General features: G+C 43.8%; 1 protein-coding gene, 1 long non-coding RNA gene and 1 pseudogene across 4 annotated transcripts; 1 reads left to right on the top strand and 2 right to left on the bottom strand.

The window, feature by feature from the left end:
* Positions 1-684: 684 nt before the first annotated feature.
* On the bottom strand, positions 685-11,195 carry IVD (isovaleryl-CoA dehydrogenase). Of its 2 annotated transcripts, none has more exons than XM_016152222.2 (12): positions 11,010-11,195; positions 9,918-10,007; positions 9,630-9,681; positions 7,423-7,592; positions 6,873-6,966; positions 6,530-6,666; positions 5,115-5,211; positions 4,130-4,223; positions 3,265-3,346; positions 2,619-2,723; positions 2,447-2,519; positions 685-1,749 (listed from the first exon to the last, which is right to left on the bottom strand). In XM_016152222.2, exons 1-12 carry the CDS (start codon positions 11,160-11,162, stop codon positions 1,616-1,618), a joined length of 1,281 nt encoding a protein of 426 aa, XP_016007708.1. In that variant the 5' UTR covers positions 11,163-11,195; the 3' UTR covers positions 685-1,615. The 2 variants fall into 2 exon arrangements, with proteins under 2 accessions (XP_016007708.1, XP_016007709.1); XM_016152223.2 differs by having other exon boundaries at positions 6,530-6,582.
* Positions 3,532-21,902, top strand: LOC107514471. 2 transcript variants are annotated; one of them, XR_004956273.1, is made up of 8 exons: positions 3,532-3,543; positions 9,364-9,368; positions 11,513-11,515; positions 14,970-15,289; positions 15,603-15,881; positions 17,471-17,695; positions 19,173-19,413; positions 20,170-21,902. It is a non-coding gene; the product is annotated as an uncharacterized LOC107514471 (long non-coding RNA). The 2 variants fall into 2 exon arrangements; XR_001597788.2 differs by having other exon boundaries at positions 19,173-21,902.
* Positions 3,826-3,944, bottom strand: LOC118600700 (annotated as a pseudogene).
* Positions 21,903-24,994: the final 3,092 nt, after the last annotated feature.

Raw genomic sequence — 24,994 nt, 5'->3', positions numbered from 1 at the left:
AAGGCAGCAAGACCACCATTTTAGCCACATTCGTTTCCAATAAATCAGGAGGCAGGGTGGGGAAGTGAAGGGGCAGGGCCATAAGCCCTGGGTCTTCTCAGGCTAGAACTGTGCTGGTGTAGGTACAGAATAGCACTTGCTTATATAGGCCAGAACCAAAAGTCAGAAGATGCACTGCTGAGCTGAGTGAGAGCCAAGAAAACCAATTCTCTTTCGGGGAGCTTAGGTAGGAGTGGAACAACCCCAAAATGTTCCACTTTGACTATGCTCCATCCAGGCAGCTCTGCAGTAGGGCCCAAGGCTGGCCCCAAGAGGTTCTCAGAACCCCTATCCTATTTCTGGTGATCTGAATTCTAGCTCCAGCTCCAACCTTCACAAAATCAAATTGTCTTGATTTTTTAAATAAAAACATGGAGCTAGTTTCCAGAAACTTAGGAGTTTCCTTCTAGCTCTACCATTCTGGGCTCCCTCCTTCCTTTAAAAATCCCTGGAAGATCTGGAAAAGGGAGGCTGAGGACTCCTCTTTCCTAAGGGCTGATTCCAACCCTTTGTCCTTAGCGAGTATACTGAAGAGCAGGAGCAGGACCTGGACCAGCCACTCTTCAAGGACCAGAGGCTGGAGCCAGACAGGAGACAATAGCCAGTCGATTGCTTCTCCCTCAAAACCACCAGTGTAGTAGCAGATGGGTTTGCTTCATAATGTTTAATACAAAATGGCAGCAGCCGCTGTGCAGCTGTAACAAAATTAGCCATAGGGTGTCCAGAGAAATGTACACAGGCAGCCTTGGCTGGAGTCGAGCCAGACAATGCAGGACTGCTATCTAGTCATCTGTGGGCTGTTGCATGGCCAGGACTGAACAGTGGTAGTGGGAAAGCAATGCCAAAGGGCTTAGAAGTGCTGCTACAGAGGCCAGTATTAAGATGACCCTTCATGAGCATGCTGGCTTCTACTCCACAGTGGACTCTGTGTAACATAGGGGTTCTGAGATGCCCATTCCCAAAGTTGTAACCAATATGGTGGGATTTCAGCCCTACAACATGAAGCCCTGGAGAGACAGACGGGCTGCTGTAGGGTGAGCGCCTGCTCATAAGCTGCTGGGTGCTGATGCCTCTCAACATCAGCAGAAACAAGGGCGAGATTTGGGGAGGTTTTCTCCTGAAAGAGGCTACCAATTTCAAATAAATGGACAGGGACAGTGTGTTTCTGGTATACTTCATTAGAGGGCTCCCTACCATGGGCTCACCCAAGAAAAAAGGGTAGGTGCTTGCCTGCCCCAGGTGCCCACCCTGGGAGGTGGGAGGCGTCAGCCTTGGAAGTTAAGAGAGCGAGAGCACAGAGTCACCAAAGCCCATCCCACCAGTTCCAGAAAAGCCGCTATGCTTCCTGCCAAGTCCATTTTAAACCAATGAATGCTTTTCCTGGACTGGCTGCCTGGCCTAGCTCTTAGGCTCATAGTGCTTGGCAGCTGTTGGGCGAACTCAACCTTATAGAGAGGCCAGAAGGCTGATGCAAGAAGGACAGCTGAACAGCGGGGCCTGCCTCGGGCAGAGTGTTGGCACACTTCTACTTCCAAAGGCCTCTAGGTGCTGGGAAGAGAGGTGAAAGGTCCTGGGGTTAGTGGAAGTCTGCGTTGAAGGCTCTGCCAATGACCAGCCGCCTTATCTCACTGGTCCCAGCCCCAATCTCATATAGCTTGGCATCTCGCAGAAGGCGGCCCATGGGAAAGTCGTTGATGTAGCCATTACCACCTGCAGACGAGGTTTGGGGAGAGAAGAAAGGACAACAGGAAAAGTGATCAGTAATGGACAAACAGAAGACCAAGAATATAGAAACAGGCCATAGGAGGAGAGATTGGCTAAAGAGAAGCAGCAAAAGATGGCGAGTAGGAAGAGTGTGGGGAATATCTAGTTGAGAAGTGGGTGGACAAGGGGCTGGAAGACCACCCAGAATACGGAAGATAACAGGGAGGGAGAGGGGATGACTACTGGCAGACATGGAGAAGGGGGACAGACAAGGAGATATTGAATAGCACTTACTGGGTGCTAGGCCCGGAGAGGTGAAGTAATTTGCACAAGTCACAAAGCCAGCCAGTAGTAGACCCAGGATTCTAACCTGGGCCATCTGGCTTGAATCTGTGCTCTTAACTCCTGTGCAGCATTAAAACGAGGCTGTTCCACCTCTGAGGCATCTCTCTCTGCCCACTTCCCAGTGTCCATAGGACCAGGAGGTGGGGGTGGATGAGAGCAGAGCAATGCTGAAGGTGGTAGCAATTTATGGCCTCTAGCAGTTTTCTCATTTGCTTTTCCATATCCTCCTCCTTGGTGGAGCAGGAGGAGCCAAACAGCATCAGCTCAACTGCAGCTGGCTGAAACTCAGAGTGAGGGGTGAAGAAGGAACCTCTGGAAGTGTGGGTAGCTCTAGGAATGGGGAGTGGGGGCTACTTACCTAAACACTGAATGCCATCCAGGGCCACCTGTGTGGCACACTCAGCAGAGTAAAGAATCACACCTGCACAATCCTATGGAAGGAGGCCAGGGGTCAGCAGGGCCCTGCCAAGGCCACACAGAAAACAAGTCCCAGCAGCTGGCCCACTGCGTCCTTTGGGGCTGGCCCTTACCTTGTTGGTGCAGTGGCCCTCATCACAGGCCCTGGCAACATTGTAGACATACTGCCGACATGCCATGAGGCGGGTGTACATGTCAGCCATCTTCCCCTGCATCAACTGGGCACAAAGGGAGGTCACAGTCAACATGCTGAAGCCACATTCCTTGCACTCTCACTTGTTTCTAAAAGCAGGTCAGCAGTAGCAACCTGACAGCCAGGAATGAGGATATCAGAACACAGAAAGGAGATGGGACTTGCCTAGGATCACAGAGATGTTAGTGGGTCTGGACTTAAGGCAAGAGGGCCTTGGACACACTGAGATGGCCCTCTACCTACCACCACCCTCATTAATATCCTGCAGCATCTTCAGACCAGAAAGTGATTAGAAATGCCACTCCTTTCCCCCATGCCTCCCCACGACTTGCACACTTTGCCTTCCACCCTTACAATGCCTAGTTCATTCACCTCAAACAGGAAGTGAGGTGACATGTGTCAACTTTAAAAGCCAGGTGTGCTGAAGAAGCCTGTATTCCAAGCATTCAAACACATTTTCCTGGGGAAGGATAGTAATGCCCCATTGCACATGCCCTGTGTACTGATTTGTTAAAGAAAACTTGAGCCCAATGACACGGTACATTTCAACAAAGCATCCCACTCACCTGGAAGTGGCCGATCTTCTGGCCAAAGGCTTCCCTCACATGCAGGTAGGGAATGGTGTGGTCGAGGACGGCCTGCATGAGCCTGTGGAGAGGAGAAAGGGCTGTGTCTTGCTCTCCTCCCACTGCCAGTCGGGGTGGCAAAATGCCAGCATGGAAAGGCCTTAGGGGGACAGCAAAGTGAGCCAAAGAGGTGGAGTTCTAGGGAGGAGAAAAGGAGTGTGAGGACGCTTGTCATCCCTGCTTAGTCACACTGCACTGACTGCCCAGGACTTGTGCTCTGTCCTCCAAGACCAGACAGAGTAGCACGACCCCAGCATAGAAGAGCCTTAGAGCCCTGGCATCCTGTTTCACATCCTGGGTAGCTAAGCAGTATTGCTCCTCTGGCCTTCACCTAATGATCTTTCCCTTTATTTTTATTTTATGTTATTTTATGTTTTTATTTTATTTATTTATTTATTTTATTATCTTTTATTTTATTATTTTAGGCAAGGCAACCCTTGGTTGACCTCACAGATTGCAAGGACCGTATCAGCTTACAATCCCTTATTTTTTTATTTTTTACACCTAAAGTACCTGCTTTTCCTATGTGGTCTCCCATCTGAGTACTAACCAGGCCCAATCCTGCTTAGCTTCCAAGATCAGATGGGATCAGGCTTGTTTAGGGTGGCATGGCTGTAGACATGATCTTTTCCTTAGTGTGAAGAAATTATACGAGGGAGGATGAGATTCTTTTTTTCCTCCAGTAGAGAAAGTACATCTGCCTGAAGGTGTTGGCTCACAAGGGGACAGCTGCAGCTGCTGTTTGCAAGGACACCACTTGCCAAGGAGGCCAAAAGCCCTGTCTCCCACTGAAACTCACACTCACCCAAGGGGCCCACCGGCCAGCACCAGCCGCTCCAGGTCCAGACCACTCATCAGCACATAGACACCCTTACTTAGATCGCCCAAGATGTTGTCAGCTGCCGGGAAAAGTGCTGGTCAGAGGGAAGAGAGCTGTCCACGAATTCTCCACTTTTATAAAAGCTACTAGGCTTGGTACCATGGCTCTCACACAAGGCACTAAAATGTATCACTTCACCATTCCCAGTTAGATGTGGAGCATGCTGGATGGATTCCACCACCACCACACACACACCAACCAGAAGACCAGACACAAAGGCTCGATCCTCAGATTTGCCTCTTCTCTTCCTCCACTGCCTTGGATGGGAAAAAAGAAAAGCTAATTTGGTCTAGAAGTCATCCAATCCCTTCCTAGTTTTTCTACATTTGTGTCCATGATTACTTTTTCTCCCAGGTCTAGCCTGTTCTGTTCCAGTAACATCCACCTCCTCCAATCCAAGGGCGGTCCATGGAAGAATTTTTGTCCAGGAGATGGGCCATTCAGCATTAGTGACAGAAACTGCTGAGTACCTCTCTACCCTGGAAGCCAGGACCCTGGATGGCCCTGGAGTGTTTTCCTGACAAGGATCTGTACTGGTGTTTTAGCATTGTTAATGAACACCTCACCGAGGCTATATAGGGGAACATACAAACAAAGATGTCTGAAAGACATTATGGGCGAGGGTAGGTCTTACCGTTCTACTCTGGATCCTGGAATCCGACCCCTGGCAACGTACTATTCACACAAGGAAAAACTACCTTTCACTGCAGCCAGTCAGGCATACCAGAATAGCTACCAGAGGCCCAGAGTTCCACTTGTATGGGCCAGTGGGCAAGGACAGCAGTGGCAGACTCACCGTCTAGCCACAAGTCATTGGTAAACTAACAATGGGGAACCTCTCCAACCCAGAGATGGGCTTTCTTAGCTTATGAAGGTGTCAGGACAGGGGCTCACCCTTTTTCAGACTCACCTGGAACCTTGCAGTCTTCAAAGATTAGCTCACAGGTGTTAGAGCCCCTCATCCCCAGCTTGTCCAGCTTTTTGGAGGTGCTAAAACCAGGCATACTCTTTACAGAAACAAGAGGTGGCTTTGATTATAGACCAGGCCCCAAGGGGGTCTAGTAAAGGGAAGACCCTGCAAAATGCCCACCTTCCCATCCAGTCCCTGTACTCTAAGGCACAGCAGCACCCTATTCCCAAGGTTCCGACCTTGTATGTGACTGCTCCTCTCCTGGAAGCTCCGGCCCTGACACTTCACCTTGACCCTAGCCTCTTCTCCTACCAGCTTGCTTTCTCCCCACTTCACACAGGAGTAGTTCTCTCTCAAACACCTGATCCCTGGGGTCCTCATGATCCTTCCTCACTTTGTTTCCTTTCCTTAGGGAAATCACTTCCAAGACATACCCACCAGCCCATTCAATTCCTTTGCCCCCTTGTTCCTCTGCCATCTGTACCTAATTGAGTCTCGCCTTGGATAAATTTAACCACCTGTATACTTTGACCTGGATTAATCAGATGCAGTGTGAGTTGGCAGGTGCCCGGTGGAGCGCTTGTGATGCTCCCCTCACCTCCTGGCTGATGAAAATGGTGTTAAACCACCTTGAATTTCCTAATCTTAGCCAGGCCCTTTGGGCTACTCACTTCTCTTGCCCTCCAATCCTAGTCAGCTACTCTCCCTCTCCCTAGGGAGGGTACTGCAAACCTTTAGGACATTCATTTACGAAACTCTACCAACTCCCCCACCCCCATGGTTCCCAGCCCTCACAGGTGCCCTGGTCTCCCACCTCAAAGTCATTAGATACATGTTCCCCCATCACCTATAAACCAGCCTAAATCTTCTCCCTTAACGCTCCATTGTGTTTTGCTCACTTGCTCCCACACATCTCAAGTTCTCTCTCTCCTATTTTCTTCTCTTTACCAAAAAATTTGCTCAGTTCACTCCCATTTTTAAAAACAAAGTCCTAATTTTTCATTCTAATGCCTGCTCACTCCCTCTTGCTTCTTCTGTCAAGATTCAGAAGGTACAGTCTTCAGTGTCCACTCGCATTCCCACTCCTACCTCAGTCTCCCATAGCTGCTCTCGGCAGCCCCCTGATGACATCCTCACTGTCAAATCCAGCTGTCTCCTTTCAGTCCTCAACTTCCTGGCCCTCTTCATGTGGCCTGGCTCTGTGGCTGGCTCCACTGATCTCAGACTTGAACCGTCCTTCCTGGACTCCACTTTTTGGCTGCCCTCCTTTCAGTCTGCCCTTCTGCCTCACCCCCACCCCAGGAGCCCTGGCAGAGTACACAATATTGACCGTGTTTGTGATCAGTGAAGGGATCTGGCGCTGGCAGCACTATCAGGAAACAAAAGCCACCCCCACCCACCCCGGTCACACTCACCTTCTCCACGATGAAGGCTGTGATGCCCCGAGAAGCTGGCACAGCAGCGAGATCTGTCTTGGCATAGACAACAAAGATGTCAGCATCGGGGCCATTGGTGATCCAGAACTTGTTGCCATTCAGGATGTAGTGATCTCCTAAGAACAGGAATTTGGCTACTTACTCTAGCCATGTTGGCCCATCTTGGCCAGCTAGTCCACAGACCTGCTGCTAAGCAGGAAGCTGCCCAGATGAGATATAGTTCTGGAAACCTAGCAGAGACTACCCCCCAATTTTTGCTCCCTTATCCCGAGAAGATCTGTCCCTCTGCCCATTTCAGCTCCTAAGTCAAGAGAGGCCTCACCTTTCTTTTCTGCTTTTAGCTTCATGGAGACAACATCAGAGCCAGAACCGGGCTCACTCATGGCCAGGGCTCCAATGTACTCACCACTGATCAGCTGCAAGGAAAATCCCAAAGGGCTTGGTTATGTCTTCAGAAGTACCGATAGGTGCTCATAAATACTGCTTGCCTGTTCATATAACCCCTTAAACGTCTCTCCAGACTAAGGTATTGGTAAAGTCCTACAAGAGAAGCCAAGTATCTACAAGGTTGAAAATATCTCTCCTTTTCCCATTCCCCTTGCTAGGCAAGCAAGTCCTAGTCTTCCATTTCTTAAAAGTGCTCTCTGCACATGCTGTCCAGTGAAAAACTCAACTCAGGAGGTCTGGCCCAATTTTTAATTTTTTTCACTGAAGTATATGAAAGCAAATCCTTAACCTCTTCCCAAACTAACCATATCTGTTCAGGGCATCATACTACAGAAAGCAAGTATGACCAGATCTTGCCAGTGTGGTTCATGGCTGGTGATTATACCACAAGATCGGCATGTGTTTCTCCATTCCGATTTCCTTACCTTGGGGAGGTACTTCTCTTTCTGGGCATCGTTTCCATTGCGCACAATTTGGTTGATGCAGAGGTTGGAGTGAGCGCCATAACTGAGTCCCACTGCTCCAGAAGCTCGGGAAATCTCCTCCATCACCAGCACATGTTCCAGATAGCCCAGGCCAGAGCCACCATACTGGGCTGGAGGTGGAAGTTGTATGGGGGAGTGGAAAAGGTAGCTCAGATTAAACTATGACATTGGCAGGAAGCTTACATTTATTAGGTGCAGGGAAATACTTTTGTAGCACCTATTCCAAGTTTCCCCAGCAAATTTAACAGGCTGGTGCCATGGACTCTGCTTACAAACACACAGAACTGGTTTTGTCTACTGCCTGTCAGCCAAGGTATGGTTCAGAAAACAGTCATTGCAGTTCCTGCTTTATCCAAACAGACCTCTTAATGAAGACAAGAGGACCTGAGTACTCACTATTTGGAAAGCTACGGAAGTGCAGAGGCAGATGAATAAATGAAGAAAGAGGACTTGGAGTTTTACTAAGAAACACATGCTGATCAAAGATGGAGAACCAAAGCACAAGAAACAGATACAAAGCAAAGAATGTGTGTGTAAATAGCCTGAGGAAGGTGAGAGTTACACAGCATAGGTTTGGACTTGAAGAAGCAGGACTATCAAATCAACATGTTGTATACCATAAACTTCCACATCGTTATATGACAATTATATCTCACTGATAAAAGTAAAAAAAAAAAAAAAAAACCAATAATAATAAAATAAAAAGCAATATTAGAGGACAGCAGAACCGTAGTCTGAGAGAAAATCGGAGCAGCAGTACAGCAGAGGGCAGAAGAGATGCTGGTAGGGAGTTTCAGAACTCCTTACAAAAAAATGTACCTTTTCCTTGGTAGCAGATCCAAAACCTAAGTGGCTGGGTCATCTGGTACCAACCCCCTGCCCTGCTGTTTGGGTAAACTCTGGTGAGGCCTTCTGCACATGTTCACTCTGACCAAGAAGTCAGGCTCATCCAAAGCTCCAGAGAAATGTTGGCCTGACCCCTGCAATTCTCGGAAGGAAAGCCCAGAGGTGGATGACACTGTAAACAGCTACCATGACAACCATGTGGAAACCAGAACTCATATCTGGCTTTCTTTTCAAGGTTCCCCCTTAAAAGGGTTTTCATCTGATTTCTAATTGCCTCTTTCTTCCATTAAATACCACCTGATTCAGAAGCATCTTCTTTATGTGCGTCACAAACCCCAAAAACACAGAGGAAAAAAGTGTCTTGTTTGGGAGTTCCAAGTGGCCTTCCCCCTATCATCTTCCATTGAGATGGTCAAATTAATTTTTAAGAGGTTTCATTTTATCATTACTCATGATGTAACTTTTATGATAGGCTCAAAACCCAGAGCTGTCTCCAACTGGTGGGGGGAAGATGTAAGAAGAAGTATATTGAATTCCACCTCTATTTCAATGTCTAATGAATACAAGTCAAAGTAGGGTATTCCTTTCAAGTTTTGTCTGATGAGGCTACCAGCTCATCTATTTACTGGGTACTGCAAGCCAGGCTGCGCCTCTCCTTCACAGGCCAACATCCAAACCAGAGCCCACCAGCCCCGTGCTCTTTATCCCTGGAAAATAATAAGACCCACAGGGGACACAGGACAGGCCCAGGAAAACAGGAAAAGCCTATGAAACACATCATCTGGCCATCATGTGTGGAGGCTCAGATACAGGCATCCTTCTCCTCTGCACTACCTGCTCCCAAATGAGCTCCAGGGCCAAGCTGTGGGCAAAGGACATAAGCAGTCCCCACAGTGTCATACCTAACCTAAGTAGTCCTGCCTGATGCTACTAGTAGGGCAGAGCTTTGAGATTAGGGGAGGCAATAACACTGAGGTACTAAGGCAACTACCAGAATCACTTGGGGGAACTTATTAAGCATGCAGAATTCAAGAGTCCGAGTGATCCTGATTCAAGTGGTAAACCACACTGACCTAATCTGTCTCATCAAGGCCACTGCCTAAAGAAACAGAAGAGTACAAAGAGAAGGGCGTAGTCTTCTCTGGGCTGACAGTCCATGGCCACTTTCTCAGATCCAAGGGGGGGGGGGGTGAAAGTTTTAGGTTTCTATGAGCATAATCCCCTCCTTTCCTGCTTCTTTTGGGATTGGTGTTAAAGAGTGTGCAAGATAGGTTTTCTTTAGGAAAAGAAACTATACTTACCAGGAGCTGTGATGCCCAGAACTCCCAGGTTCCCCAGCTGCTTCCAAAACTCCTGTCAACAGAACGCAGTGAGTATAGTAGAGTTGTGAGAAGTCAGCCAGTCACAGATGCCTGGACACCTGGAACAAGGAGACCCAAATGCTTCACAGAAAGGTGTATTCCTAAGGAAGTTTCATTCATCAGAAGACTTTGAGCCCTTCTAGGCAGCAGTGCAACTCACAGCCCAGCCCAGCCCAGCTCCTAGACTTCCCCGCCCCCTCCACCCCCAGTGTGGGCCTCAGGACTCACTCGAAGGTTCTTAAATTCGTTGCTGTGATCAATCTCCTGGGCCTGGGGGACTAGGTGCTCCTGAAGGAACTTAACCATGGTCTGCCGAAGCTAGAGGAAAGAGGTAGGCAGATGTCTATGAAATAGTACATTATTGCCACTGAGGACAGCATCTCCACTACTAAGGACACATTCAGGGAAACAGGCCACAAGTAACCTCACCAAACAGCATCAGACTAAAACTTAGAGGCCCCACTAGTTTATGCTTCCTCAGACAGGATCTTCAGCCCTCCTTCTTGAGGTTCTCAATCTAGACAGATTGAAGATTATTTTTTAAATGCCACGCCCCTACATAAAACCATTCCATGGCTTTCCATTGTACTTAGAAGGCCCTGCACAAGCTGACCCCCACTGACCCTTCCAGCCTTCCCCAGTACCTCTCCTTACCCCCACTTACTGAGCTCCAGCCACACTGCCTTCATTTCTAGGTGCCTGTCAGGCTCTGACAGGTGGCTAAAAATGATTAGAAACTCCTCTTGAGAGGAAAGTTTGAGAACTAGGATTGAACACTTTCTCTCTGGGGGGATTTAAAGCTCTGTCTGCTGACGGTAAACCGAAATGGGCTTTGGAGTTCAGGGAGGTGCACGCACATGCTCAGAGCGACAGGAGAATAACATTAGGAGAATAACATTCTCGGAGGGGACTCTGTTCATGTAAACACCGTGTCCTTACTCCTGGAAGGGTTCTGGTTCAACTTAATTTGTAATGGCATCTTTCAAATATTTTGTTTAACTTTGTGCTCTAACTCTGCACTGTGTCTTTCAAAACCCAGGTGTGTATGTCAAAAAGATTTCTTGGGGTTCATAATTAACCAGATTGGAGAACCACAGCCTTGGGCAGTGTTGAGGTAAAAAGGACTTAGGACAGATTGAGGGCCCTTTTGCCACATATAGGTGGCCCCGGCCAATCCTCCACCAAAACACCTGTCTTTGACACCTCATCTAACTCTGAAAGCTGGGCACACGCCGCGGCTGGGTGGGCGCTGGGCAGGAGAGCACGAGCACGAAGCAGACCTGGAGACGTTGGGGCGGGGAACGCGGTCAGGCTCCCTACCTGCTTCTGCTCCTCGTTTAGCCCGTTGATCGTATCGTCCACGGGCAACAATGAGTGGGTCCGCCGGGAAATGAAGCCAGCGAGGGGCGACAGCGATGTCTGCAGCCTCCAGCTCGCAACGCGCCGTCCCAGCATCCAAGCCATAGTCGCCATCTTCGCCTTTCTTAGGGAGCCGGAGCCGCAGCGGCTGGGAGGCAGCCCTCCGGGCTCCACCAATCCCGGGCTTCGCTGTCCCCACCAATCGGCGAGAGGGGTGGGTGTCCAGCAGCCTATCACCCTCCGCTGTCTGCTGAAGGCCGCGCTGGCCAGATACCGACCCCTCAGTGGTAACTCCTGACCACAGACTTTGCTCTGGTTAGGTGCGTGCCGGGGGCTCGGTACCTCCTGTAGTCAGCGTTGGGGTGCGTCTTCTTTAAGTAGAATGGCAATAAGTGTTTTGTTTTTGAGTCGAGGATATAGTATCCACCTCCGCCCCCCACCCCGCTTCTTTGTGGAAATAGCAGTCTGTGGGAAAACAGGATTTAAAACAACAAACAGAAAACTCCCCAAATGCCCAGTGTTTGGGAATAAATTGTTAAAGCAAACCTGGGATAGCTCGGACTGGGAAATTAGGCTCGCTCTAGTGTGCACACTGATTATAATTCATTTAAATTTGCTTTATTATGCAACAGGGTTTGTTGATTTTGATTCGAGGTTTATGGGAAAGCTATTGTTAAGAGGTTGATGTCTTCTAGAGTATTTAATGTACAATAAGAACAGCAGCACTTTTTTTTTTTTTTTTTAACGGAGGCAGGATGCGCTAGGAGACCGGAAAGGAAAAGTAGTGTGTGAGGGGAAAGAGGAGAGTTAAAATTCAGCCTCTTTTGCTATTTCCGTCCTCCTTTGTGGTGGGCTAATGGCCTTGAACAGTTCATCTCAGGTAGTTCAGCGCCCTGAGCCCAAAGACTAAGCTTCGCAGTCCCACTACCTAGCTGTGGGACTTCGGACAAATTCTTGGCTCTTTACTGTCTCTATTTCATTGTCTATAAAATGAAAACAATACCACACACTGAAAGACTGTTGAGAGGAGTAAAGGAGATTGTTTAATGACAACACTCTTTGTCAACACCCATCAGTCCAAGGTCCCAATCACAGCTAAGACAAAAGCCAGGCTCAATAAGCTGGTCCAGACTGAAATGCTTTCTTCTTTACCTCTCTCCCTTGTACATGCCCAGTCTACCATAGATGAAGAATAGTGTTTCCTCTCTAAACACCAAATAGAGGTTCTCCTTCTAGACCCCAAACATGATCTTACCCTTCATCTTGCCCTGTTTTCAGGGGCCAAAGCTCAGCCAAAGGGATAGAATATTTCTCCAAGACTCCATGCCACCACCTTCTGGAGCACAACCCAGCTGAGAATTGTGGGGGTTTGGAGCTAGTCATCCCAAGATGTGCTTCTGTGGTATGTGAAGGCAATTTTAGCTTCAGGCTCAAGAGAAACTTCTTGAATTAGAGGTCTTGCCCATAAGAGATTATCAGCAATAACATTTTTGACCCATCTATATGGTAGGGCAAACTTTTATTTACTAAACATTTGATCTTATCATCCTGCAATGACCCTTTGAAGGCCCTAAGGTGTCTTACCTGCAGGATCTGGTGGAAGGAAAAGTGTTGAGGATCTTCTAAATTTAGATTGGCGGGAGAAAATATTTGTGAAACTCATTTCTTGAGTTAGCTACTCTTGGTTACTTGGTATGAATACTCATGGGATTTTGTTTTTCTCTGTCTCTCTCCTTTCGTCTTGTATATCCTGCGAACTTGGCTTTATGATGAATGAGAATATTTTCTCTCTGGCTGCTACCATCTAGAGGGCGCACTTACAAAGGTGTACCTTGCTCTCCATCTGGCCATGACGGCCCTCCAGAGTTTTCTGTGTCTATCCCATTCCTCCCAGAGATGGTTTATTATTTCTACCAGCTGGATGATGCTTATGCATCTGGCAGGCAGCCAAATAGGCTGTGGATCCAAGCTTAGGGAATCTTAAATCTTATTCTGTTCAAGGGAGAAAGCACATGATTTCCTGTGTTTTGAAACAGTCATTTAAAGAGTGTCCCCGCTCCCCGGCCCCCCCACCCCTATCTCTTAGGCCAACTCTTGGAATAATTTTAACTTGTGAAGGCTGCATCTTTTTTCCCACTCTCCTTTGCATCCACAGTATTGGTTTTGAGTCTCTATGGAGTCTACGGTCAAGGCCAGACAATGGTGTTTTTAATTGGAAAAACTTCCCAATTGAAAAAAAAGAAATATTTTAGAAAGCCCTCATATTGTTATAATAGCTAGTCATTAAGATTCCCCTAATAAGGAGGAAGGACAAATTACAACAAAAATCAAAGTCCACTCAGACTCCTTCCTATTTGCCTTTAGATATTTGCAGATATTGTAAAATATCAGGAAATTTAGAAGTACAATTGTCCTGCGCTTAAAAAGAAATATGAAAGAAAAAGAATGACAAAATCTTGCTAAAAGACAACCTATAATTTTATGTCCTAAGAACTTAGCTTGGTAAAAGCTCCCAAATATGGCCAGACAGAAATGTGGGCTAAACTTCATTTACAGCTAGAGTTCTACCAAACTGCTGCCAGTCTTCAAGGAAATGTTACTCTAAAATTACAATAGCCACTATGAGGAATGTTTCAATTAGATTAGATCATTTAAATGTGTAGTTGAAAAGTAAGGCCTTCCAGAGCAAGCTTCTGGTGGGCCACAGGAGGAATATGGCAGTTGAGTTGTGGGTTAGCCAGGAGGAAATTGAGCAGGAGAAGCTGATGGAGTGAGAGAGGATGTGCCCACTTGCTGCTGTCTGTCTTTACACCAACGACCTTCCAGCCCCACATGGATGAGTTCTCCCTTGGGAATGTGTGGCAACCTTGAAAGAACTGACTAGTTTTATGAAAGGAGTCTACTCAGAAGCTAGAAATAAGGGCACACACTTCAATTTTGGAGTTGTTTTTATGGATATTAAAAGACCTGGCTATCAAGTAAAGGAGATTGGCAGTACCATATTTGAGAGAGAAGAGACTGACAATTCCATGACCCTGCAGTTGCAGAAGTTCCAGAAAGGAGATTATTTGGACATAGCAGTCATACCTCCAAATTGGGCACCACGTTCTCCTTTAGGGTGCATGAAGCCATATGAAATTTTATTGACTATTTCTTGTGTTTATTTTTCATTTGATTATGTAAAACGACCCTAAGCTTTTTCTCCCCTCATTATTGCCATTAAGCCTTTAAACCCTAAACAAATTGTAATGCATCTATTTAGGAGTTAGGTTTGACTATGCTACGGTATAAATATAAATAGAAAGTCCGTATTTTAAGTCCTTCTGTAAAATATGAAGGAAGTACTCTTAGCATTCTATGTAAAATTGTATCGTTAAATATATGTGTGCAATTAAAAAAAAAAGAGCTAAGGCTTTCAAATGAAATAAACAGAATGAGATACCTATTTTTAAATATTAATAAGGGGGAAACAAAGAGAAAGTCGAGTCTCAGGACTCCTCCCAGCAGAGTGGAAATCTTTAGTTTAAAAAAATTTGGGATAAATAAAATGGTCGTCGATGGGTTTAAACAAAACTTTTAGTACTGTAACAGTGTAAAAGTGCATTTCAATAACATCTTCCTTGTTCACATCTCTCCTCTTTATTCCGGCTGTGACTACTTTGGAAAATATGTTGTTATGGGTTATTGGTATCAATTCCTCAGTATGTCAGCCCCAAGGACAAGGCAGAGAGTGATATCTCAAAGCACCAGCTGCTTAGGAGAAAATAGCTCCAGAGGCTCCCAAGAAAAAACAATGAAACAATATTGTTGCCAACATCTGCTTCTGTATACTGCTTGCTTGCATAATCAAAGGCCACCAAGACATAGTTTTAGGCTTTATAAGCTGCCTCCTCTGGAGGCTTAGGGTTGATTCTCTGGTAGGGAGAATCAGTTGCCAGCTGGCTAATAAGGGCTCATAATTAACCTTAATTGGTTCCGTGGGTCTTAGATTTGAACACGCCACAACATTTGGAGGCCCCAAGGAGATCTCTCTGGTGGCGGAGATCTCCTAAGACTCACGGCCCCAGCCACCTTGGGCAAGGACCTGCCCCGTCCAGGGGACAGCCGCTGAGAGACGTTCCTCAGCCCTGGACACCAGGCAGACTTGCCCAGGAGGGCAGGTGGACAATTCTGATTCTCTAGTGGGAGAATCAGTCAATTCTGTAATGACTGGGCATGAGCCATCTGGAACAGCTTCATGGGTGAGTCAGACTGCATTACAGCTATTCAGATTTTGGGGTATCTGGTTGGTTGGTTGGGCCCTGTGAACTAGTGGTTGGTTGGTTTTGTCTTGTTTGCACTGGTGCCTGTCTTGTGTTGGTCCATCATTTCTGTCTCTTTGGTGTCTGTTTTTGAAATTGTAGTCTCTCTGAATGTCATATGTTTTTATCCTTCTTCTTTTCCTTATAGGTCTATTGATTCTTCTTTTCTCCCTTGGCTTAGCTGCCACTGCCCTGCCAGACTGGTCCCCGGGGGAACACGTGGCTCTGGCTCTAACTTTTTTAACTTTTACAGGTATCATATTTTCTTTCACCGCTGTTCTGACCGCCATGGGTCAAGCTTCTTCCAGACCCACTCCTCTACAGTGTCTCCTCCGTAATTTCAGAGACTTCAGGCAACAGGCTCAAGGTTATGGGTCCCGCGTCACCGCCTTCGATCTCCAGAGTTCTGCCAGTTAGATTGGCCCACATTTGGAAGAGAGTGGCCATCAGAGGGGTCACTCAACCTGCAAAGAGCCTTTCAGATGAAGAAACTGAGGTGCAGGAAGTTTAAATAATTTGCCCAGTGATAGAAGTGAGTTTGTTTTTAATATTGAAAATACAAGAGTTAAAAAAGCTATTAGGGGCCTGTTAGGCTAATCCTTTATATTTTAGATTAGAGCAGGGAAGAGCAGTAGGAAAATGGTTGTGTAAGTAGAGATTGGAAGCGGGATGTCGTTGAGGGATGGTGGAGAGATGGACATGCATTGGTGTTGGAGGTTTGAGTCTGGAGAGTGACTGAACGTGAATTTGAATAGAAGGTTCACAGAGTGTAGAGTCTCCTTTCTAACTGGTTCTTCGGTTTGGGTTGAAGTTTATTTTATGGAAAGGTGGATTTGTAAAAGAACTCTGCTTTGGTTGGTTTAGAAAGACATAAGCACTTATAGATAAATTATGCCTTCCTAAAATTGTACTATGAAAAAATGTATGCCTTTAAAAATTATAAAATTGGTATATTCATAAATTTACTAATCTATTGAATGGTAATATATAAAACGCAGTTTGCAATTGCCTACTTCATTGTTTTCTCTAGAAATTAAGGCTGCTAAGAGTTATGAATTCTAGTATATGTAAATGAATTACTAAGAATAATACAAGTAAAGGAAAAAATTCTGTATATAAAGTATGCAAGGAAAATAAAATGTGTTTTGAGATATGAAGGATGTGTTTTTAAGAAAAAAGGAAAGAAAATTTTGTTTTATAGCCAAGTTGGCTAACATTAAACATATTTATCATAAGGTTTTAAAATAAACTTTAATATCAACAGTATATTGACACAAAACTAGAGTTTGGATTATTGGTCTGTTCCTAATAAGAGATTATAAAAGATTTTTCTTTACCTGTAAACAATACACTTAGGAAATAAAGATTCTATATTTTGTCAAAATAATTTATTGTGCTTTATAGTCTTTATTTAAAAAACTGAGTCTTCTTAACATTAAGAGTGCTAAGTGTTTTATATAGTCATATTTACCTTTGAAACTTTTATTATCACTTTGATTAAATAGATAACTAAGTATTGTTTCATAGTGACCTGTAATCCTATTTAATCAAGTGATCAAACCTTGTGACATTATGACAAATTTCCCAACATAAAACCTAAATAAGATCTTTTGTTTTATCTCGAAATAACTTTGAGACTTCCCACAGGGCACCTAGAAAATCTGAAAGGTTTAGTTTTGTCACTTTATAAAAGAGAAATGTTAAGCTAATTCAGTCTATTTGATATATTAAATTATATAAGAAGCATTGTCAAGTAATAAATGATGCTTAACCTTCTTTAGGTTACATTTTTATAAATGCATGTTACCAATATAAGTGTTTTTGAAATTGTATAAAGTTCCTAGAAATTTGTCAATATCTTTCAGTCATAATTTCAGTTATTATAAATTGTCGTATGTCATGAATATCAAGAATGGACCTGACTGTTCAGAAACAAAGGGCTTGTTCAGAAGCAAAGGGCATGGCTCTGATTTGGGCCATGACAATAAAACTATTACAATAATTAGATAGCTATGATTTGAGTAAATACGTGGTCTTGATATTGAAATTGGAATTTCGGATAACAGGAAAGATCTGTATAAATGGAAACATAAAAACCTTTCTTTCTCATAAAAACCACAGGGACTAATCTCTCCTTTAGAGACTATTTTCCTCACTCATCAGCCCACCTGGGATGACTGCCAGCAGCTCTGCAGGTTTAATTCACTTCAGAAGAAAGGGAGCGGATCCTGCGGGAGAGCGCCAAAGCTGTGTTAGAGCCAAACAGACAGCCAACTACAGACCCAGCTCGTATTCAACATGTCCTCCCATACACCCATCTGCCTTGGGACCCCAACACCGAACAAAGTAAGGAGACTCTCAATTGGTATTGCCAGCTTCTGATAAAACCTTACTTTTGTTAGTCAGTCGGCCCCAGATATTAGGAAAAAAGTAACAAAAGTTAGGAAGGTTTAAAGACAAGAATTCGAGTGAGCTAGTTGAGGTAACCCTGTGCATCTTCAACAACCGGGATGAAGTTAATATCACTCAGATTAAGAAAATGACTAAAGTCATACTTAACAACAATAAACCCCACATTCAATTTCTGAAAACTGCTGCTCTCAACCTGGCCACCCTGCTACCAGATAATGACCCCAAGCAGCCCATACACGACTGCCTCGAGGTCCTAGAGAACATCACCTGCCTTAGACCAGACCTGACTGACGTCCCATGGCCATAACTGGATGACTGAGCAGCTTTGTCTCAGAGGGAGTCAGGTATGCTAGAGCGGCAGTGGTTACAGGAGGGACTGTTATCTGGGCACAGGTCCTAAGCCATAGAACTTTAGCTCAGCGGGCTAAACTAATAGCAGTGACTCAGGCTCTGTGGTGGGGTGAAAAAAAGACTGTGAACACTTATACAGACAGCAAAGGAGGCTGCCAGAAAACCAGTGGGGCCAATTGACATTCTGCCGGCCCTACCACCTAGGGTGCTAATGGACACCCCTACCTACATTCCAGGGGAAGTTAAACTATACAACAAGCTGAGAGGAAAAGAGAAATCTACTGCGTGGGTTAGGCTCCTGAATGGCCACATTGTAGTACCTGAAGCCTTGAGCCGAGACCTTATAACCCAGGTTCACCAGAGCATGCACTTGGGAGGAACCAAGTTAACTGAACTGTTAAAAAGAGACTATTACATTCCGGGACTGCAACAAATGGCCAAGCAGGTATCAGCCCAGTGCCACATCTGCGCACAAGTGAATCCAGGGCCCTTCAAGGAAATACAACAAGGGACGAGACTTCATGGACAAGCACTGGGGGAACATTGGGAATTAAATTTTACAGAAATAAGCCCTGGAACTTTTGGATTTAAGTATTTACTTGTGTTCATTGACACCTCATCGGGATGGACTGAAGCCTTCCCCACCAAGCAGGAGACGGCTCAGATACTAACAAAGAAATTAGTCTCAGAAATAATACCTCGATTTGGCCTGCCCATAACACTGGGGTCCAACAATAACCCGGCGTTCATCGCCCAGACCAGCCAATCTCTAGCAAAGGTGTTAGGGATCAATTGGAAATTGCATTGCATTTATAGGCCTCAGAGTTCAGGACAGGTAGAAAGGATAAATAGGACCTTGAAGGAAACCTTAACTAAGTTCGAGGTGGGAACTGGCGAACACTGGGTGAGTCTCCTCCCCTATGCCCTTTTAAGGGCTCGGTGCACACCCTATTGTAAGGGCATCACGTCTTATGAAATCATGTTTGGAAGACCCCCACCTCTCCTCCCCAAGTTAGGGGAAGAAAAGCTAACAGAAGTTCATAATTTTTCACTGCTTAAGTCTTTGCAGGCCCTCTGTCTCGCACGGCAGGAGACCCACCAACTGATCTCTGCCACCAGAACAACCGCTCAGCATCCAGTCCAGCCACACAACCACGCTCCAGGCAATTGGATCTGGGTGAGAAAGGTACAGCCTGCTTCTCTTGAGCCCCGCTGGGACGGACCTTTCCCTGTCCTCACAACACCCACTGCGGTCAAGGTAGCTGGACATCGTCATTGGATTCACCGTACCAGAATCAGGGGTGCGCATCCACCACAGACATCAGAGCAATGGACCCTGCATTGGACAGAGGACCCACTAAAGATAAGACTATCGAGGGTCCAGTCTGGACCATCTTAATTCTCTCTGCCCTAAAGTAAGGGGGTCTTTGTATGGCTTTAAGTGAAACCTGACAGAATAGGAGAGGATTAGACCTACTGTTAACCACGTATGTCAAAAAAGGGTGCGGGCAGTGAAACTCACGGTTCTCAGAGCTCACTGCCCACTGCTCCAGGTTGACAAATCAATGATTTGAATTCTCCTAGAAAACCAGTGGAGAATGTTAAGGGTGGAAAATTTTCCAGTAAACCAGGAAGGATTAAGGATTTACTCCTGATTCTGTTAACCAGGGTGTGGTTCTAGGCTTTATAAACTGCCTCTTCTGGGAGCTAGGGGCTGATCTCCTCTGACCTTGCATGGCAGAGAGTTAGTTGCCAGCCGGCTAATAATAAAGTCTCACAATTCATCCTAATTGGCTCCATGGGTCTTAGATTTGAGCGAACCACAAAAGTTAGGAGATAGAAAAATAAATTTTCAGGACTCTCTGATATAGGACTTCATGAACTGTGGTACCAAAACCCATAGGTGAAGCCCTGGCTTGGGCTACAGTTAGATTAAAAAAATATAGAAATGTAAGGCTAGATAAGATTATGAAAATTAGACAGGCTTTATGTAAAAAAAATGTTAGATCAACTTTCATTGATTGCATCTCTTTTGTCTGATTGTATTATATAAACAGACGTGGAATCTCTACCAAAGAAGACTTAAAGGTGAGATTTCAGAGCAGCTTGCTACAAGAAGTGCTTCTGTGGTACAGATTGTTTTGACCTAAGGGCTGTCAGTCTTTCTTTTGGCTATCAGAGGATAAGGCTCTAAAAGGTAATAATTTTTGTGCCCTCTTGGATCCATGGAATTGTTTAATACAGCCACAAATACGTACTGTTTATCCTAGCTAAAACATGACAAGATATTTGAATGGATTTAATAGCTTTTTGAAGAGAAATTTGGCTGGATTGGAAACCCTGATCTCAGAGCCTGAAAGAAGTGTACCCTGAGAGAAAGAAACATTCCAACACCGGGCAGATGGATTTGTCAGTCCTTTGCAACTTTTCAGGTGGCAACTCAACTCTTGAGGTATTAAAAAAAAACTGTCTTTGTTATACAAATGAAGTCTGTTCCTGACCAAAGATGTGGCTCCAGAAACAATTCAAACCCCACCATTTCTTCTTACCTTTCCCAAACCTCCCTATTTATCTCAAAGGCTTATAAAATTGGCTTTATGAAACCAAAGACCTGGAGGAAGCTTGCATTTCTTTCCCTGTACCTTTGAGATGTAAATAGCTGGTCTTCTCAAAGAACTCCTATCGGGGCCATCTTTTAAAATGCAAATTTCAGTAAAGTAATTCTTAATTTAAAAAAATTTAGCCTTCTGATCAATTTGATTCTCTTTGCTTGGCGTTCTGCAAATAAAACAGCTTTAATTTCTTCATTGTGGTACCTGTCTCATAACTAAAAGATCTCTGTGTCTGTGTGTTGTGTGGTATTTTCTACTTCCGAATGGTATTGTTAATTTGTGTGTGTGTGTGTGTGTATGTATATGTATATAAAGCTCTATTAAATTGGCTTAAAAACACAGCACTTACATGAGCATTCTCAAAATCATAACAAAAACTAACCTTAATGCTTTTGAGAATTATGTGATTTGGGAAAATATTTGATATTAAAGCTGATTTGAGTTTGGTTTGGATAAAGAGGCATATTTTAGAATCATCAGCGTTAAATAATGCGTTTATTCTACTTGTGTTTATTAGTTCAATAGTTCATTCTATCTGTTTCAAAAATTGCCAGTGAGAAAAATAACTTGGTATGATGAAATTTTCAGTAGGAATCTGAACTTAATTGTTAGGAGCAAGTAAATTAAATAAACATAAATGGGATAAGAAGGTTCTTTTAGGTTTATTCTTTAGCAACTTTAAAATGCTTTTCTAAATCTCTTTGGTAACCTGCAACTTTAAAGTTTTGCCAGCAAAATTAAATGATGAATATTCATTGAATGTCTAGAGCATTTCCAAATAAGACAATAATGAAACATTAATTACCAAACATAGATTTATCTACTTTTGCTGTAATTAAACAGGAACTAAAAATATTTGGGTCCATTAGTAAACATGTCTTGTGCCACATTTGAAAAAAAAAATTTTGGTGCTATGAGGAAATATATATTTCTAGAAATTATGAAATGTGTGCATAAATGTATTGATCGGCCGGAGGAGACGAGAATGAGGAGAATGAGGGTGAAATTGATCCAAAGCCAAGTATGAAACAGGCTTTTTTAGGATCCTCGGGTGAGATTGACTAGTCCAGCAAAAGGGCCAGGGAAGTCACACGTGTCTGGGGTATAGGCGCGGTTTTTAAAGGTTTTGGCTCAGGATGTCGGTGGGGTTACAGGGCGGGGACTTTTCTGTTTGGCTGATCTTGCCACATGGAAAGCCTCTGCTGTAACTTTGGTTGTGAGCCCTCAGCCATCTTAGGTATTGAGCCACCTTCCCGCTGGTGTAATGGCGCCCATGAGCAACCGAACATGTATCAATCTAAAGAATACAGATGAAAAATACGGTTCACAATTGCTTACTTAGTTTTCACTAGAAATTAAGATTTTAAAGGGTAAGAATTCTAATATTTGTAATTAAAGCTGAAGAGGAATTTCTCTCTTAACTGGCCAACATTTCTAATCAGTTCTTTTCTGCTTCTGTAAACATGCTTGTTGCAAGGCCAGAGATCTCAAGGTCAACTGAGAACTCATCCTCTAAAGAAAGATGTATTACTTTAGTGCTTGTTAGATAGAAAATCCTATGATCTGTAACTGCCTGTAGCAACTTCAGAGGTCTGTAAATCAGCCCATGCCAACTGTAACAATGCGAATATAAAAATAAAATTGCCCTTAAGTTCAGGGCCCAGATTTTCAGAGCACTAGCTCTTCTGGGACCACTGGCGTAATAAGATTGAGTTACTCCAAACCTCCGGGCGTTGCTTGGTTTCTTGCTGGTCTGAGTTTTTGCAACTTTTCTGCAACAAAGCTACAGAAATTAATCATAACGAGGAAAGCAACTGTATATACGAGAAAACTAGAATATGTTTTGGCTAAAAAAAAAAAGGTATGAGATATGGTTTGTTAAGGGAAGTGAAATAGTTTTGTCCTGATTATTTCTGAATGGGTGAGAGAAAATTCCATATTAAAAGGGACACAGAAAATTATGGAAAGTCTATGAGAATGGAGTCTTGAGAAAGGAAATTTTATATGAGGTCAAGCTGAATAAGAATGAAATAAATTTAATCAAGTGAATTTAAATATCAAAAGTCAGTGGGTAAAAGATTAGAGTTTGGTTTTCTCTTTCTGCTAAAAAGGACAAAATCCTCTTAAACTATTGGTCTGCTACTGATATTGTGTACAAGTTTCCTGCCTAAAAAGCCCAGTTTGTGTTTTATCAAAATAACTTTCTGTGTTTTATGTTGTCTTAATCAGGACCTTCATTACTTAAGAAAACTGAATCTCCTCAATAGTAAGAACTAAGTTTTGCTAACAATTATGTGAACTTCTATTTTTCTTTAAAATATTTGATTGTCACTTTGGGTAAATAGATAATCATCACTTAATAAAGACTTATTATCCTATTTAGTCAAAAGTCCAAATCTTTTGATATATTTTGATAAACTTCCCAAAATTTAAATTATAAACAATCTTACCTTGGAAATAACTTTGAGGCATTCCAGAAGTACCTCCAAAATACCTCAAAAGATTTGTGTTCTCTCTTGTTTCTCAAAAGAGAAATATTAAACTAATTAGGCTTATTTTGGTGGGTTGAAATTACATGGGAAGCATTGTCAAAAAAGAAATAATGCTGAGCTTTCTTTATGTTGTATTTGTATTTGTACATGTTATAAGTGTTCCAGAAATTGTGAAATTCCTGGAAAGCTGAAATGTTCTAACATAAAATGTCTGTCATCACATTTGGGGCACACACTAGAAGGATTGAACCTGAGTATCGGATGGTGATACATGTGGATTGTAATAGTGTAAAAGCGCATTTCAATAACATCTTCCTTGTTCACATCTCCCCTCTTTATTCCGGCCGTGACTACTTTGGAAAATTTGTTGCTATGGTTATTGGTATCAATTCCTCAGTAAGTCAGCCCCAAGGACAGGGCAGAGAGTGATATCTCAAAGCGCCAGCTACTTAGGGGAAAATAGCTCCCAAGGCTCCCAAGAAGAACAATAAAACAATATTGCCGCCAGAGTATAGATAACAAAACTAACCGCCAACATCAGCTTCTGTAAACCTACTTGCTTGCTGGAGTGGGTTTGGGGGGCTTTTTAAGCTATCCTCTGGAAGCTCAGGGCTGATTCTCTAGTGGGGCGAAATCAGTCGCCGGCCGGCTAATAAAAGCTCATAATTAATCTCAATTGGCTCCATGGGTCTTAGATTTGAACGCGCCACAACATGGATGAAGTCCATTCTATTTTTGCAAAAATGACCCCTTATTGCCAGACTTCGCCATCCTGACGTTCTTGAAAACCCAGTCTGGGTTTTAAAAATGTTTTTGTTGTTTCACCTTCCACAAAGCTGATGCCCTCACAGTAGCACAGAAACTGTTAGAAAACGCATATCCCACTTAGCATATACCTGTTGCGGAGATGGTTTGGAAGAAGAGTCAGAATCTGGAAATGCTTTAACTAACATGGATAAGGGAGAGAGGATGAATGGCAATGCTAGCATTCCCCATCCTTGTCTCCATGGCTTTTTATTAAGTTTCACGACAATGCTGGCTTTGTAATTTATTAATAGTTACTATCAGGTTAGTAAATACAAGCTACAGCCAATTCCCAGATTCAGCCTCAAAGCCACCACCATGTTCTCAGCTATTTCTTCTCTGAAGTATCCTCTTCTAGTCCCTAGAGCAAGAAGTCTCAGAATCAGTCAGGTGTGTGCACCCTCCCTGTGATGTGTCCTTGTGCGTAAGTCCACATCTGCTACTGATGTCCTTGTTGCTCCAAGACCAGGGATTCTGCAAGCACTGCAGGCGTCTCTTACAACATATACCTGCACAATCTATAGTGATTGGGACACTCACCTCGCTGAACAAATCACATGAGCTTTTATGGACAGCCTTGCAAACTTTTTGGAATTATTACGGGCTCTATCACCCTCAATTAGTTCTCAAGAATCACAAATAATGGGAAAACTTGATCAAGCAGAACAAGTTTAATTACACAGGACTGAATGAATTGATGAGAATGGTAAAATTTTATGACTTTTTATTTGAAATATTGCTAATTTAAAAAATATTTTGTTTTCTAGATATAAGGATTTTTTTTCTTTCTCTTAAGCTAACTACGACTTAGAGCAATTTGGTACATTATACCTTTGTAAACAGAATTAAAACATTAATTTTTTTCTCTCTACTTAATCCCTCTAGAATTTGGAAACTCTCAATGAATATTTTTATTTTCATGGCAATATTTTTGTTTGCCTAAGTTCATTAAGAATCTGTTCTCTTTATAACAG

The sequence above is a fragment of the Rousettus aegyptiacus genome, unplaced genomic scaffold (genome assembly GCF_014176215.1).
Source record: "Rousettus aegyptiacus isolate mRouAeg1 unplaced genomic scaffold, mRouAeg1.p scaffold_m13_p_3, whole genome shotgun sequence".
Classification (NCBI taxonomy): domain Eukaryota; kingdom Metazoa; phylum Chordata; class Mammalia; order Chiroptera; family Pteropodidae; genus Rousettus; species Rousettus aegyptiacus.
The sequence above is the reverse complement of the archived record's forward strand: the minus strand, read 5'-3'. Positions and strand labels throughout refer to the sequence as shown.